Source organism: Crocodylus siamensis, chromosome 4 (assembly GCF_052110815.1).
Source record: "Crocodylus siamensis isolate JL-2025a chromosome 4, ASM5211081v1, whole genome shotgun sequence".
In the NCBI taxonomy this organism is placed as follows: Eukaryota; Metazoa; Chordata; order Crocodylia; family Crocodylidae; genus Crocodylus; species Crocodylus siamensis.
The window spans coordinates 230,675,748-230,691,837 of NC_143398.1; the positions used below are offsets into that span (position 1 = coordinate 230,675,748).

General features: G+C 41.2%; 1 protein-coding gene across 3 annotated transcripts in view; it reads right to left on the reverse strand.

The window, feature by feature from the left end:
• Window positions 1-502: 502 nt before the first annotated feature.
• The window catches only part of RAB3GAP1 (RAB3 GTPase activating protein catalytic subunit 1), a 36,735-nt gene continuing 21,147 nt past the window's right edge, over window positions 503-16,090 (reverse strand). For 2 of the 3 annotated variants that reach the window (XM_090045866.1, XM_090045867.1), the window contains 13 exons: window positions 14,991-15,083; window positions 13,500-13,669; window positions 13,108-13,206; window positions 12,419-12,591; window positions 12,122-12,176; window positions 11,390-11,770; window positions 8,355-8,492; window positions 6,840-7,067; window positions 6,443-6,539; window positions 6,255-6,358; window positions 6,044-6,159; window positions 4,843-4,945; window positions 503-1,682 (listed from right to left, as the gene is read on the reverse strand). In XM_090045866.1, coding sequence (XP_089901992.1) covers window positions 1,440-1,682; window positions 4,843-4,945; window positions 6,044-6,159; window positions 6,255-6,358; window positions 6,443-6,539; window positions 6,840-7,067; window positions 8,355-8,492; window positions 11,390-11,770; window positions 12,122-12,176; window positions 12,419-12,591; window positions 13,108-13,206; window positions 13,500-13,669; window positions 14,991-15,083 — 2,000 coding nt within the window. In that variant the 3' untranslated portion in view covers window positions 503-1,439. Of the gene's footprint in view, window positions 1,683-4,842; window positions 4,946-6,043; window positions 6,160-6,254; window positions 6,359-6,442; window positions 6,540-6,839; window positions 7,068-8,354; window positions 8,493-11,389; window positions 11,771-12,121; window positions 12,177-12,418; window positions 12,592-13,107; window positions 13,207-13,499; window positions 13,670-14,990; window positions 15,084-16,090 lie in introns of those variants that run through there. The other variant, XR_016442109.1, reaches the window with a different exon arrangement.

The window sequence follows — 16,090 nt, forward strand, 5'->3', positions numbered from 1 at the left end:
TTCCAATTCAGCTAGGAAAAGGTTAAAAACTAGCTGCTGCTAAAGCCTAGGCTCTGCCCCTCCGTCCAGAAGAGGGAGAGAAGGAAAAGAAGCAGAAGCCATTTTACAGCATCTCCATGCTTTTAATTTGTGGGGGGAGGGGAAGGAAGGGGGAGCTTCTCTGCTTACCACTCACCCCAATTTTGGAGAGCCAATTTAGCAGTATGTTTGGAATGTAAGTGATACATCTTTTACTGGGCAACACCATCTATCGTGGAACACATGCCATTCTTGAAATGAGAACATCAGCTCCCCATTCAAATCACTGTACCAGACATGTCTGGTTTAAATATTACTGTAACATTTTGAAAATGTTATCCTGTTCCTGGCCAATTGTAAAGGATTGTTGTCTCCAAGGAAAACTACAAGTTCAAGCTACTCCACTATGATAACTGGTTTCACAACCATTTTCATAGCTCAATTTGTAATGCAGCTATGATCCGTTCCTATTCACAAATTCAGCTGTTGCTTTAAAATAATCCTTTACTTGTTACATCAGCACATACATTAAAATGATAGTTTACAGCATGTGATTTGTATTTGTTTCAGTGTGCTGTCATTAGCAGATCAACAAGAACACAGATGCATGTTGTACAGTACGTGGCAAAGATGTTTCTACAAACAGCAGGATGTTGCTTAAAACGTCTACTTCCACGTAGTTTACATACAGCCTTGGTCTTCACATTAAGTGAGGTACATGAATATCCAAAATGGTGAATGATATGTTTAAGGCTATCTGCATTTTAGGATTATCTTGTTATAGCCAAAAATATTCGGTGTTTAGGAGAAAAAAAAACACATCATATACACAAGAGCTTTTCCGACAAATGCTGCATGTTAAAAGAGTTTTATCACAATAATCTCCACTATATCATTTAAGCAATAAGTAGTTTTTAACCAGTCACTGGACTTCAGTGAGAAACTCACCAGAATATCCAGAATTTGGAATCAGATAATAAAATACATCTATTCAATGTTTACACATTAAACTTTAAACAGACTAGTCCTAATAAAATGATGTTTAGGCAGAGTAGGACTGAAAAGCAGCACACACTGTATTACAGTTAAAGTATTTGCACAGGGCCCATAAAAATGTCTAACGCAAAACATACATTTCTTTAGAAAGAGGGGAATTTTCTAATCAGACACCTGGAGAAATGGGCAGAAATCCTTGTGGCACTATTCCAATCCATGGAAGTAGGGCTTAGTGCTGGCATCTTCCTTGGGTACCAGTTCAACTCTCTCCTTGGGGGAAAAACGCTATTCTTGATCGCTAACTACAAAGTTCTCCCCTCATTCTCCAAAGACTGACTGGCACAATCCATAAGGTTTATTTTCCTTGAAGGAAATGAATGGTGTTCCACTTGCGAAGACACACAAGGTACCTAAAATTTGCAAAGTCAGAAGAATGTTGTATCAGCTGAAAAGGCACCAGCAAGTCGAAAATCTTCTTTAGTGAGCACGCTGTACATACGCTGTGGTAGTGGCTTAGAGTAAGGTGCTGGTCGGGGTACAGTTGTACGTAAAATAACCTCACGACCAGCAGGTGGTGGGAAATCTGCAACTGCTCCCGAATTCAGTCTCCGCTCGTCTGCTGAACCTGACCTCTTCAGCTCTTCATCGAGTGGAGTCATTGTGGCAACCTAAAACAAAGCAAGAAGCTTCATTAGGACAGCTTATTCTCAACACATATGTTCAGAAAATATTTTGGAAAGGGAAAAAAAAATTATTATTAGGATGGGAATACGGTGAAAGGCTACATGAACACGCAGAGCAGGACACTCTGGGATGGTTAAGAAACATACTACACACAATCAAATGCAAGAACCTGCCATGTGTGAATGGTATAGGATCTCCAGTTTTACCCTTCCTTTACCGCTTGGATCAAGGAATAAAAATGCCATCTCAGTGTCTAGGGCTCAATGGACTCCCTGTCCTCTCTGGGGCTTCAGAAGCCTAAATAAAAACAGTCTCTGCTTGATGTATTAATAGTACCACTAATGGGGTGAGGTGTGTGCTAAAGCACGTGGTTAACAGCCCAGAGGTCGTAAGTTGGAAGCCATAGCAAGAAGCATGCATGGTGCAGTCCTGTCAGATCCCAACAAATTTGCAAATTCTGCTAAATACCTGAGTCACAAGAAAAGGGAAAGGAAAGTGCCACAAACTAGGTCAGGTCTTCTATGGCAGAAACTGGCTTCCTCTCCTGGACTAAGGTGGCTCTGTAATGTGCAATACACAAGCCCAGAAGGATTCCTAACATCCAACAGCACAGCAAATGAACTGCGTGACAGCCAGCATCATGATTATGTCTGCCGATTCTCAATACCAGCGAGTAGGAAAAATATCTACGGTTAACACAAGAGCAATACACTGTGTATATAATGGAGCATATTGTGCAAAACCTCGGCTCTGTGCATTTAAGAATTATCTTCTCATATTTAACCTTCAGTTATAATATTTAATTACTATCTTTTTTTAAAAGTCTCCCTTCTTTCACCTTCTGAGCTTCTGAAGTCAGTGGATGAGCCAGAAACCAATTTTTTTAAAAAAAAAAAAAGAGTTTGAAATTGTTATGCCTAATATTTGTGAACAGTAGATGTCAAAGTTGGGCTATTGCAATATAGCTGCAAAAAGGTTAATCTACGCATTTATATGAAGTTAGGAAGATGAGTGGGAAATGAGGGACAAAAGCTAGTTACCTCATCAGAAGATTCAGTCAGCTTGAAAAGGGATGAAAAGAGAACCAGCAATGAATTATAGAAACAAAGGCAAGTCAGAAATGACTTACAATGGGCTAGACAGAAATTTTAGGCTCGTTTGTTTAAAAGAAAAAAGCCAGCATGCACCGATTCAAGAACACGTTTATCAGGAGACCTATTATAATGAACAATCTGAAAACACAATACAACATGGAACACAGTTGCAGGTTATACAGGAGTTAATGAACACGTCTGTCAAATTCAGCTTGTTTACTGAAAAATTGCTACTGAAACAATTTTAGATAAAGGTTGCTATAATATAAAATAATCTTTGTGCATCTACCCAATGATAAATTCCACTTTGTGATGCTCAGATACAGGTGGAAGAACTTGCTTTGATTAAGTCTGCTTTAAGGAGGTTAAAGACTGAGAACTGTTATATGAACATTATATATGAGACTGAAAGAGAGTTAGTATCCAAGTTCCATAGGAAGTTAGCGGCTGCTGAAGAAGAAAACACTTTATTGTATATAACATGAGGCCTATGACTGTCCAAGTTTTAATCCTGCACTTCTACCTGCTGCCCAGCCAGTAAAAAAAATCCAGCTGGGCAGAGATAAGCAGACTCAAACTTCCCAATATAAAAGAACTAGTGTTCCTTTATAGTTGAAAATCCACTCACTTCAATGGCACATCATTTCCACACTATGCTAAATTATACAATTTCATTTGCTCTAAATTCTGCAAAATTGTTCTTCAGACAGAAAACGGCATCACCAGAGATCCTGCAGTAACAAGGCAAGTTCTCAAGAAGTAGTCACGTTTTAAAAGTCATTCCTATGCTAATTTAAGAAGGAAGAATTGAGTGAGTGTCAGAACTAAAGGATTTCCTAGAAAAGAGACAACACTTCATAGGTATGAAAGGGAACGGGATAAACTCATGCGTGTTCTTCCCTCTCTTGTATATCACAAAGAACAAGATCAAACAAACGGTCACTGAAGGACACCCGGGCATGGCTTTTTAAAAATCTGTGCTGTAGTCACAAATCAGAGTGCACAGGTACAGGCACAAAGCACAGCTCTACCAGGAGACGCGAACGCAAAAGTAACACCTTACCCCTAGGAACTCTTCCTTTTGCATTACTGAATGATACCCACTTTCAGCAACTGAAGTAACTTCTGACTGCTTTACTCCAGCAAAGCAAACAAACCCAGCACAGCACAAGAGAAGGTATGGAGCTGGTTCTGCACTGCCTAAAATTTCAAATCACAAACACCTGAGGAAATCCACTGAGACATGAGAGCTACAGAGATTTCATGAAATGCTGATATATATTTACTCAAATCCAAACCAGGATTTCTTCCCCCACAATTCAACCTGGGAAAAAAAGCCCCTGGTCTTGGATTCAAGTTCAAGGCAGAGGAGGGGGACAGACAGCTGCTGTGGCTCTGACTTCAGCCCTGACCTGGGTTCAGGCTCACAGACGGAGCCACAGCAGCCACCTGCTCCAAGCTGCTAACCATCAGGTATAGCTCAGTGTCAGCTTGCTGCACGCAGCACAAGGTAGCTCCAGCCTGGCCACACAGCAGCCTTGGCTGCTGCCACTTCAACTGCTGGTGCACTGCATGGCCAGCTAGATGGGACGAAGTGGGGGATGGGACGATGAGTGGGGGCAGAAGGCAGGCCAAGAAGCAGGCCGCTTGCCCTACTGCAGCAGCTGGGGAGAGGGGAAGGTATAATTTTAAAAGATGACCCACCAATAATTAGATTCTATCTATCCATGGAAATTTAAAACAAATTTATACATTTTCCACGTGTAGAATTGAATTACTTGGACATCATTTTAAAAATTCTGAGTCATCCTGAATTCGGGTAAACATGGTAATACATAAAAATAAACCCATTTGAACTTAAAGCTCAAGCGTATGCAAGGCTGGAAACTGAAACCTGAAAAAAACTGAAGACTTGGGTCTGAAAAAGATGGATAAAAATGCAGAATCTCACCATGGCATTACAGTCACATTTCAAGATACATTGCACTTGAAGGTCACTCAGGTGTCTGTTAGATTAAGCAACAAAGTAGTAAGTGAGAACCCAGCTTACCCTCTGGGCATTCACAAACAGCTTGTGAATGATACTACCAGCAGGTCCTCTTCCTGCGCCAACAACTGACACTTCTGGCTGCTCCAAAAGACAATTTACAAACCTGGTGGCACAAGGTAATGAAAGGGAGAGCATGTGAGTATCCCAGTTCTTAGCTATATCCATTCTTCTCATTTTATTGACATTAAGCCCAAAAGCCATTACCAGAGGAACTACAAAAGCTCCCCATCTAGCCTGAATATAAGAATGGAAATGCCAGAGCAGCATTTGGAAGATGCATATTCAAAAATCTGATCATCCAGTTTAGAAGCTTACCATCTTTTCAGTACTTCACAAGATATTGTTTTGAAATACCTTAACTCCTAGTGCCCAAAGAATAAGCTTACGCCTCCAGTACCTCTGTCCACTCCCTCCAACCTAACAGGCATCAAGTAAGTTATTCCTTCATTCCTCCCATTCAGCTTTTAGCGGACCTATTAAGTCACTACCCTCAAGTGCCTCTTAACTTCCCAAAAAGTTAGAAATCAGCTGCAGAGGAAATGAACACATTAAGAGCTCTAGGCAGAAAGTGAGAGGATTTTTCTAGCAGCAAGAGTAAACTGGGCAAAAGGCTCCAGCAAAGAGTTCTTATTCCTCTCTGAGTACAGCTACCTCCTCAGCTGTAACCAGTTAGTCAGCTCCAAAATTTAAGCAGTCTTTGTTTAGTCAACCTGAGAATAAGTAATCAGAGAGTGTATGGTAGAGCAACGGGGGGAAAAAACCCAAATTCACAGGCTAATTAATTCATTAGTTTTCTTACACAATGATACTTCATATTAGTAAGGAAAGTAAGTGGGAAAGCATTCTTTTGGACATTTCATTCTTCACTGCGTAGAGAAGTTACCATTACTGTACTTTTCATTAGCAGATCTCAAACTTCAAGTTCAACAAATGAATGACTTGGAGTAGGGTTATTTGGATCCTCTTATTATGTTGCTTGCATTAAAATACTCTGTACCAGAAATTAAAGTACATATAGATACCAACATCCCAAATGCCCAATACAGCTAACCTCTAGAAATGGTTCTTCCTATGGAATTTTATTCTCCGTTTCCCTCATGTGGTGTGAGGTGGTATAGAGGGAATCAGCATTTTCACTATTACAATCTAAGCCATGAAATAAAAAATACCCAGGAGAATAAGTTAGTAAAGTACCAATCACCTTTGTAGATCTTCTTTTTCCTCCTCCTGTTCACATTTCTCTATCCCAAATTTTGCTTTCAGCGACCTTGCCCTAGCAATGATAGCTTCCACACTCATAATCTGAGCAATGATCTCCTGTCAGAGGTTAAAAAAAAAACAACCCAAAAACAGTTAATCACTCCTACAAACAGTACTACCAAGTTCCTCCTTGGCCAACATGAGAGGCTTACTTCTAATTTTTTGTCCTCTGGGTTTGGAAATCGTAAAATTTTACTGGAATGAGATATTATCTGCTTAATAATCTTCTTCACTGAAGAGATATCTTCCAGAGTTTCTGTTACAAAAAAGAAGGAAAGAGTCAGTCATGATATCATCTTTGCTTCTAAAACATTTTAACTACTTATTAAACTTTATTTACCTTCCTCCTTTACCTTGAGTACAGCTGCATGAATGACACAAGGCAAAAGATGCCTTGCAAGGTCAGCTGGTTTCTGAACAGCAAAATAGTGAAGCACCTACAGCATGTCAAAAAATAATATGATACATTACTGTTCAGCTTTTAGAAAGCAGCTATTGTCTTTCAACTTCCAGAAAGACATTCTTTTATGATGCCATTATACTGACCGACCTCTATTATGCTATGATGTTATCTTCAGTAGGCTAAGGCATTCAAGTAACAGTTTAACAGCCACTGTGGTTTTTAAATAGTAATACAGACATGTAATGAGAACTATCTATCTGTTCTGTAACACAAACAGTGACACGACTGGTAACAGGCATCACAAACCAGGTATCGCTAAAAAGCAGGTTTTTACCTTCTCTGCCTCTCTAGTGTCATCAAAAAGTCGCTTCTGCCTCCGGGCTGGAACTGGCTTTGCTGTCTCCCAAGCCTCTACCCACATGTTGCTAGGAATCTTCATACGAGCACTCAGCTCACCCTTAATTACCACATTCCCCTTTTCATCAACCACTTCCTCTTCAATATAATCTCGGGGAGAATACCACCTCACAAAATCCTCCAGCCAACAGCCAGGATTAGCTGCCTAGAATGGAAGAAAAATGTAAAATGTATTTATTACAGTAATTCCCTACCCCCATCTCCCCCAAGTACAGACTAATTAGCAAGGCAATGCAGTTTCATGGACAAAGCACAGAACTAGGAATAAGACACACTATAGTTCTAGTCAATCACCCATTTGTGGGTCTACTTCTTTTACAAGCCAGAACCATCCCCCAAAAATAAAAAACCTCATGGATTATATGGCACAATTTCTTTCTGCTCCTTTTATTTTCTACAATTTGCACTGTCAGTAATCTAACAAAGAAGGAAGCAGAGTTGTTTATGCAAGAAACCTTGGCAAAATAAAATGTGCCCCATGCTTCCTCTGAGTCATTAATTTTACATTCCTACTTTAGGTTTTGAAACTGCCTGTACTACAGAAGTGATCCATGAAGTGTTACAGACACCTACCACATGCTGGTTATCATTCCCCTATACTGGTACAACTGTATTCTGATAATGATAGTGTAATACGTTCTTGAACACTAATGTCCAGAACTTATACAGTGTTCCTTTCAAATGGGAAACTGAGGCAAAGGAATTAGGTGATTTATACATATCATAGCAAGTCAGTGGCAGAATAGTAAACAAAATCTAACCCTTAATACCTTCTTCTACTTGCTAAAGAAAGCTGTTTCTTATGAACCCACACAAATCCACAATCTTCCCCTTTTCTACTTATAATTTTTAAGTATTCCAGTAATCAGGTAAAAGATTTCCCATTTCCATCTGATCAGAAAACTCCAGACAAAGTTAAAAGGTGTACTCAGGAAAACCTGAACAAAGTTAAATAACTGCTTTGTTATTTTTCTCTCTTATAGGGAAAGACAGACTTCAGTAAAACTGAGAAAAAGCTGCCAGGACAGACTTTGGACCCATTATTACGATCTTCTATTGGTAGAGCATGAGCATGCAGAAACCCTGAAATGAATCACTTTAGTTTCTTCTTCTAGAAAAAAAAGACAGGTAACATGTCTCAGAAAAATTCCAGATGCTTTATATAAAAGCTGGTCTGTTTATATTTTAAGTTTCTTGGGTGTAAAGTGCTGCACGTTTTATATTTTAATATTTTTATTTTAAATTTCAATTTTAAGACCTTAACACCTAAAAGCTTTTTATATTTTGAAATATCTGAATAATGTTATTCAAGGGGAAAAACGTTAGGTGTTTTCTCCCACTGGCTATCAGGAGATCCTTCAAACTGCTCATCTTGATCAACTCAGCTTGCCCATGTCAAAATGATCCCAGAGAATCTGCAAACAGCACATACCTTAAAAGACTCCATATCCGACAGCAAGCAAGCACTCTGCATCCGTGCCCGAAGGTGAGCTCCTTCTGCTGATGTCCCCAGTTTAGCTAGTACTTCAGACTGCTCTTCTAGCAGATCTTCTGTCATGGGTGCTGGTTCCTGCAACAGAAGATAACAAACATTTACAGTCAGTCTCTCCTGGACACTTCTGATTCAAAAGGAAAGAAAGAAAGCACCACAAAGGGTAGATAAGCTGTTAGCTTATGTGTTCAGCAATTATAAGATCCACTGTTTATAAAAGAATTCAGAGAAGAGGAAGTCAAAGCTTATCGTTTAACAAAAGTAGCTTAGAAACACAACAATGGTCAAACAAACTGAATTTTATGGCTAAACACCAAGTGACTTGTATACTTATGCATACTTATTACCAAGCAGTAGAGCACATCCATGAAAGGACAGTTTAAATTAGTTTGTGGGTAGAGGCTTTTTCAGTCGATGCAATTAGCATAAGATTAACTGATGACACTGTACGGGTGCAATCACTTGTAGCAACGTGGTACTAAGTAATAAATTATTGTTTCGCTACAGTTCATCAAGAACCAAAGAAAAGCTAGTCTGTATCTCAGTCACGTCTGACTTCAGCTACTGCCTTCTTACACTACTCTTCCTTACTCCACAGCACCCCTGCTTCTCATTTCACTCCTCCCTAATCATCACTTGACATGGAATTTCATGCACTCTCACTTGCTGCTAACTGCACTTTGAAAGGAGAGGGTCTAGGACACCTACTCCCTGAAACTGGTGTCAGAAGCTGGGAAATGAAGACAGGAGGGAAAGCTGACCCAATATTTTGGTCATAAATTCTTATTTAATGTTATTAATAAGAAATGTGCTAGGACTATCTGAAGAAGTAGGCATAATGTAGCAAAAGATTATAGGTTTTCTGAATGAAAACTACATTGAAGGCAACATTTGAGCATTTTTAACTCACCGTGACGTTAGGCAGAATATTTATTTAAAGAAAACATTTTCATTTCAAATAAACATGTGAATAGATGTGGAAGGTACAAGCAGGCTTCAGATCATGAATTTGAACATTTTTTAATGTTATCAAAGTCCCCAAGATTTAAATCACTTCTGAAAATGGACAGTGTGTTCAGAAGTACATTAAGTCCGTGGTCCTAATGAGCCCCTTCACTGGCAGTCTTGGAACAACGCAACCCAGAACATCTCTCTCTCAAAACTTTTGTTGATATATACTGCAAGGAAAGGCAAATTACGGCAAAGCCAGCACATACCACTCTCTCTCATTCTGGGCCTCTCCTACAGACAGAGAGATGAGATGACATTCATTTCCACTTGTGATCGTCTCACAGGCATTATTAGATCTTGACAGCAAACATACAAGTGGACTAATGGATATGGTAATGTAATATAGATAATGCAACCAGAAAAAGAGATCTGCAACATGATAAACCGTGGGCTAACAGGAATATTGCTCTGTTACGTTAGACAAATCTGGAGACAACAGGTTACTTCAATATAGAAAACCATAAGTTTAATAGGAAGACCGTGCCAAGTGTTCTTTCTTTTAAATATACACCTCCCATTCTGATTTTGAGCAAAATTTGAATAAATTGCAGATTTTTGGATATTTTTTAGATTTCAGGGCTGTTTTCACTGCAAAGTTAAATTTTAGTTACTCGTGTGTTGCCTACACTAAGTCCTGTCAACACAAAGAAACCATTAACTGAGCCAAACCACCAATCATGGTCATACAGATTGTAAAAGTGCATGATTATGAAAATAAAAAGCAGTTCTCCCAAGACATTATGATGACTGCCCTTCAAAACAGTAAAGAGAATTAATGCGCAATACCCAGGCAACTTACAAAACATTTCAGTTACGTGTGTATTTTTATCATATAGGAGAACATTGCTCCCTTCAGCACACTGAAGGTACACGTTTGGAGGAAGAATCAGAATTCTGTAGAAAAGGATCAGGACTGTGTAAGAAAATGCTGCTGCTTGTAGGACAACTTGTAACAAAAATATTAAGTTGAAAATAGGGCCTTATAATAGACTATAATACAGGCTTGTCTGCCATGCTGCCCGCCGACCCATTTTCCATGGCCTGCAGTGCTGCGACAGGAACCCCTTGTCCCTCCCCCAACCCCTCGGCAGCTTCCTAATGGCTGCTGAAGAGCTGAGGAAGGGACAAGGTTTCCACACGCACTGTGTCAGCTTCTCCCCTACCCCCTCATTTCACAGTGTCCCTTCCTCATTTGCATGCCAGCTCCTCCCCTCTCCCACATTGCAGGGTTTCTGTTCCTAGCCCTGCCCATCCCTTCTCCATTTGCATGCCGGCCCCACCCTATGCCGGTCCCTGCCAGCCGCGTGGGCTGGAGCAGGTCACAGTGCAGTGGGCAGGCGGGTGGGCACAGGGGGCGCGGCTGCCGGCACAGAGGGATGCTGTGGCTGGGCCCACGGGAGATGCTGCTACCGCAGCTGCTGTGTGGCTGTCGGGGTGGGAAGCCAGCACCGCTCCCGCCTCCCTGCATCCCCCCACACCCACAGACATCGCGCTGGGGGTGGTGAGTCGCAGGCCCCGGGTAGGGAGAGCCCCGTGCCACTTGGGCTCGGTCTGCCCTGAGGGAGAAGGAGCAGGGGGGTGTCTCTGCACATCCCGCACCCCCCTGTAGAGTCCCCACATGTCCCCCTGGCTGCTGAGCCCAGGTGCACAGGTGTGGGAGCATCCTCAAGGCCGCCCAGGTAGCAGGGAGGACACGGCAGGGTCAGGCAGCACCCCTTGACCCTTGCGCCCCCAAGCTGCGGCCGGACTGGACAGGCTATGCGAGCGCCTGCTCCTGCCGGCCCACTGAGTGATAAAAAGTTCATGATCCGGCTCCACATACAACAAGGTTGGACACCCCTTCTATAACTGAATCCCGGGCAGTGTTAAATGGGAAGTGATGCAGTCAGCCCCAACGACAGGGAAGTATTTACAGAAAACAAGTGGTTTCTCACTCTCGCACACACGCACTACAACTTTCTAACCTGGGTTACTGGAATGTAGAGCGGTTCTCCAGGATGCAGCAGGGTCAGTTTTCCATGTTGATGTAGACGACCTTCTGGTTTAAAGTTGGTGAATTCTTTGCCACCTTCTTTTGATCCCCCTTTCTTTCCATTCTCCTGCCCATTTCCTTTCAGATCATCTGTGTCACTGAGGCATTCAAAAAACTCTTCTTCACTGTCACTCCACGATTCCCAAGATTTCCCAACTTCTTTTTCCTTATCAGTCTCCTTCTGATAGTCTCCGCCAGAGTGGTCTGCTGCTTTTCCAATATCACCAGAAGAACCACCAGGGGAACGGTCAGCAATATTTGCCTTTTTTCCCTCATCCCTTGCTTTTTTCCTTTCGATACAACAATTTAACATCTAGAAAGTTAAAATTAACAATTAATTTCTAGTGCAATAGCAGCTGTCCACTAATGGCTTCTGTAATGAGAACAATGCCTTTTAAGCTGCACTATGTGCTATAAAAGCAGCAAAAATATTATCTCAGCTCTAACAGGTAAAAACTGCAGTACAATTAATATGGAAAAACATTCCTATTTTACCAGCTCTTAGGATAAAGTGACCACTAACCACAAGCAAAATAATGTGGAAAACTAACAATGTGTGTTGGGGGAAACCACATACTGAACTGTGTGTGTTAAAAAAATTACTGGTTAAACATGTTACTCTATTTTGAGGAAAGAAACAAACATAGTTCTTCCCAATACTAACCTGAAGCTTCTGGTGCAGCAGACAGCATCTCAGATCTGGAGGGCCACTAGCCAACCTAACAAAAGATTAATATTTGCATTTTTGTTTTGTAGTAGAGAGACCCTTCCTCTCCTCATCCCCTATGTTTCTTCCCTTGAAGATAAGAGGAAGAAAAGCAGTAAAAGGGCAATAATTCAGAAAGTATAGCTAAAATCGCTTTTGCAATCAGGAGACAGAGACGGGAAACTCAAAGCATATTTTAAACAGGTTTATCCCAACTATGAACATTTCTGATCATGGGCCAATGGAATCTCTTACCCCGGAATAAGGTAGTTGTTCTCCCATCTGTAGCGCATTTCTAGCACAAATTCTTGCCAGAGATGGACCACTCCTTTTACCCCTCCATGGTAGAAGTTAATCATACAAAGACATAAAGCTAGCTTGTAGGTCAGACTATCTGAAGGAGCCGATTTGAACTGACTGAAAAGATTCTACATAAAAAGAAATAAACACACAAAGAAATAAATAAGAAAAATTAGGAAGCACTGACATTTGACATCACGAAACTATCACAGTATTTACATGGTCCCCATGAGGGTACTGCTGACCTCTCAAGTCTGCAGAAATTGAAGTTATTGTGAAATTAGTGTGGGACATACAGAGATCAAGATTCTAAAGAATTCTTATTAAATAAAACCTATTCTAAATATTCTCAAATCATTAAAAAAAGACAAACTGTCAACAGTTTTGGAGAAGACAATGAGTAGAAAACTCTGCTGGCCAGTCAGGAATATAACTGGGCTTTTAAGCTTTCAATATTAAACAATGCAAACTGACAAAGAGCTCAGTCTGAAAAACATCTCTTACAAAAACTGTTATGGAAAAGAAAAATGCATAAGGCTAAATCTTAAACAATCTTAAAGCATGTTAAGAGATTTCTAATCCACCCCCCAACAAAAATTACCCTCACTTTTGATACTGCAACTATGAACTTCTGTTAAACTTACATATTCTTCACACTCTGGAGGAGGATTGCTTCCTGCTGAAGAAGTAGGCCTGGTTTCAGATCCATCTGTTAGTTTGTCAGCAGCATCAGGGAATAAGAACTTAGGGGGGAAAAATACCATGTTGATTTTGTGCGTTTTTCCCATTTCTCCCCACATCTATTTTCTTGGTATAGTTACAGTAAAATGCTACTGTCAACTTCTCAAATTACAAAAGTGTAATTATAGTGTGGAGGCTACTTCATTCTGTTTTTAAACAAACAGACTTCTACAGTCAAATGGCATTACGTCATTATTTCTCTCGTGATAAACTATTACTTTAATAGTTTTGTAAGTCCCAAACAGGGGGAAGAAAAACAAATGTATACAATAATACACATGAACAGCTTGCTTACCAGCAGAATAGCATTGAGGACTTCGTTATTTAATGGCGATTCATCTATACCACGGTGTTTGCGAATTTTTTTCTTTGCACTGTGAACCATGTTTGTGACTGATAATTTATGGATTGGGACTGGGGCTGGTTCTGTGAGCTTTGACAAAGCATGGCTGATATCAGCAGCCTCTACAGAATTAATAAAACATTAGAGAACAAGTTCAGACTTATTTTCAATATCTGTATTTTTTATTTTGTATCTGAAATCTAATCAACCTGGTAACCTGTATAATGCTACAGTTTCAGATGTGGAACCAACAAAATTAAAAGGCAGAGTCAACTACAAAGCAGAAACTACCTAGAAGGCGTCCTTGCTTTTTCCAGATTGAAGATGAAGCTGGGTTGACTGTGCTTCTAACATCTTGCCACTTAGGGTGTCTATACATATGTGCTCTGGGAGTTGGAGGGGCACTTTAATTAGAGTGGATCTGAGAGCCACTTTAATTAAAGTGCCCGGAGCATCTCATGTATCAATGTCCCTGCACTTCAAAATGGTGGCAGGGTCGCTTTAACTAAAGTTTGTTCCATCAGCTTTAGTTAAAGCACCCCCATCGCCATTTTTAAGTGTGAGGACACTGATACATGAGACATTGGAGTCTACTGGAATGCTCCAGCAGACTCAATTAATCGAGTCTGCTCTGATGCACTGTATTTATAGCATGTCAGGGCACCCTCACTGCTCATGTACAGCTGCCCTTTCTGCCTAATTCCCAAGTTATTGTAGTGCCCAATACAGCATTTCCCAACCTTTTGGTCCCAGCAGCACAATTACCACGTCTCTCCCATCCCACAGCACACTGGACGAATGTGGAGCAGGGGGGAGGGAAGCGAGCAGAGGGGTGATGGCACAGCTGTCCGCAGTGCGTAGATGCAAATCACTGGAGCCATGCCCACCATTTGTCTGTGTATCTGTGGCAGCAACAGACGAGGGGCGTGGCTCCAGCCAGCAGGGGGCGTGGCATACCTAGACATGCTGCAGCATACCGGTTGGAAAATGCTGGCCCAAGATATACAAATTAAGGAGACAATGTCTTGCTCTCAAAACAAGAAATTAAAAAACAGAAGTGAACTAGTATGAGAAGCAGAGAAGGTGAAAAATCAGACTGAACAAACAGGAACATTTTGCCAATGAAAAAGTACCACGTGTCCAACTTCAAATAAAAATAACCCTTGATCCAGACACAAAAGGGAAATAGAATGATGAGACCCAAACACTAAAAGATTTTGTTTCCCAAATTACTGGCTGTGAAGCAAGGGAGCTCTGGGGTTTCTGAGAAAATGCTAGCATAGATCATTAACTGCTACTTGTTCAACTCAACACAACCTGCTCAGACTTATAAACCAGTGATGAAGCTGAAGTCAGGAACACATAAAATAGCAGAATGGAAAAGTGATACAACTAACACAAATAAGCCTTGTTATTCAAAAATTAGGAGATTTTATTTTCTACCTTTTCCATCTTCTTCAAATGCAGATCTTCCAAGAATTTCATCGGTTGACTCTTTCCGACGACAAAGTTTGAAAAATTCAGTAAGAAAGTCACCTACAAACATTGTGGAAAAATGTCTTTAGTCACTGCTAGTCATTTCAAGAAAAACAGTTATCGTAGAATCATAGAAGTCGGGTCGGAAGGGACCTTGTAGATCTTCAAGTCCGGACCCCCGCCTGGGCAGGAGAAAAACTGGGCTCAAATGAATCCAGCCAGGTAGGCATCAAGCCTCCTCTTAAAGACCCCCAGGGTAGGAGCCAGCACCACTTCCCTTGGAAGTTGGTTCCAGCTCCTAGCTGCCCTAACTGTGAAGTAGTTCTTGCAGATGTCTAATCTAAACCTACTCTCCAATAATTTGTGTCCATTATTCCTTGTTATGCCAGGGGGCGCTAGGGGAAACAGAGTCTCCCCCAGACCCTTCTGGTCCCCCCTAGTGAGTTTATAGACAGTCATCAGGTCCCCCCTCAGCCTTCTCTTGTGAAGGCTGAACAGGTTTAGGTCCCTGCAGTCTTTCATTGTAGGGTCTGCCCTATTGTCCCCGGATGCTTCCTTGGGGAAAAAGCAAAAATTTGTGTTTCAAATTCTTAAAGCACGTGTTCTAAAACTGTATGTTAAAATGTAATAAGAGTTACCCAAAGCCAACTAGAGATCAGTCAGCCGTATTCCATTTAATGGATCTCAAATTTTCTATCATAGCCCAAAGCTCAGACACAGAGTCAGCTTTCAAAGTGAGTTCCCAAGTTAAAAACCACGCACAAAGAACACCATGCCACCTTGGTTTAGAAACCAAAGGGGCTATCAAGTAGATGAGCTCCTCTATCTCAATCTGAGGATGGCACCAGAAGAGGCCATCTCTTAGAGCATGGGTACTCAACCCCTGGCCCACAGACCCAATATGGCCCCTGACAACATACCTGGAAATCTGGCAGCAGGGGAGCAGTGACACTGCTCCTCAGCTGCCAAATTTCTGGACCTGTGGGGAGCTCCAGGCCCTGCAGGCTGCCCAGTCCTGCTGTATACAATGTAGCACATTACAAAACAAAACCAGGTCATGAACTTTA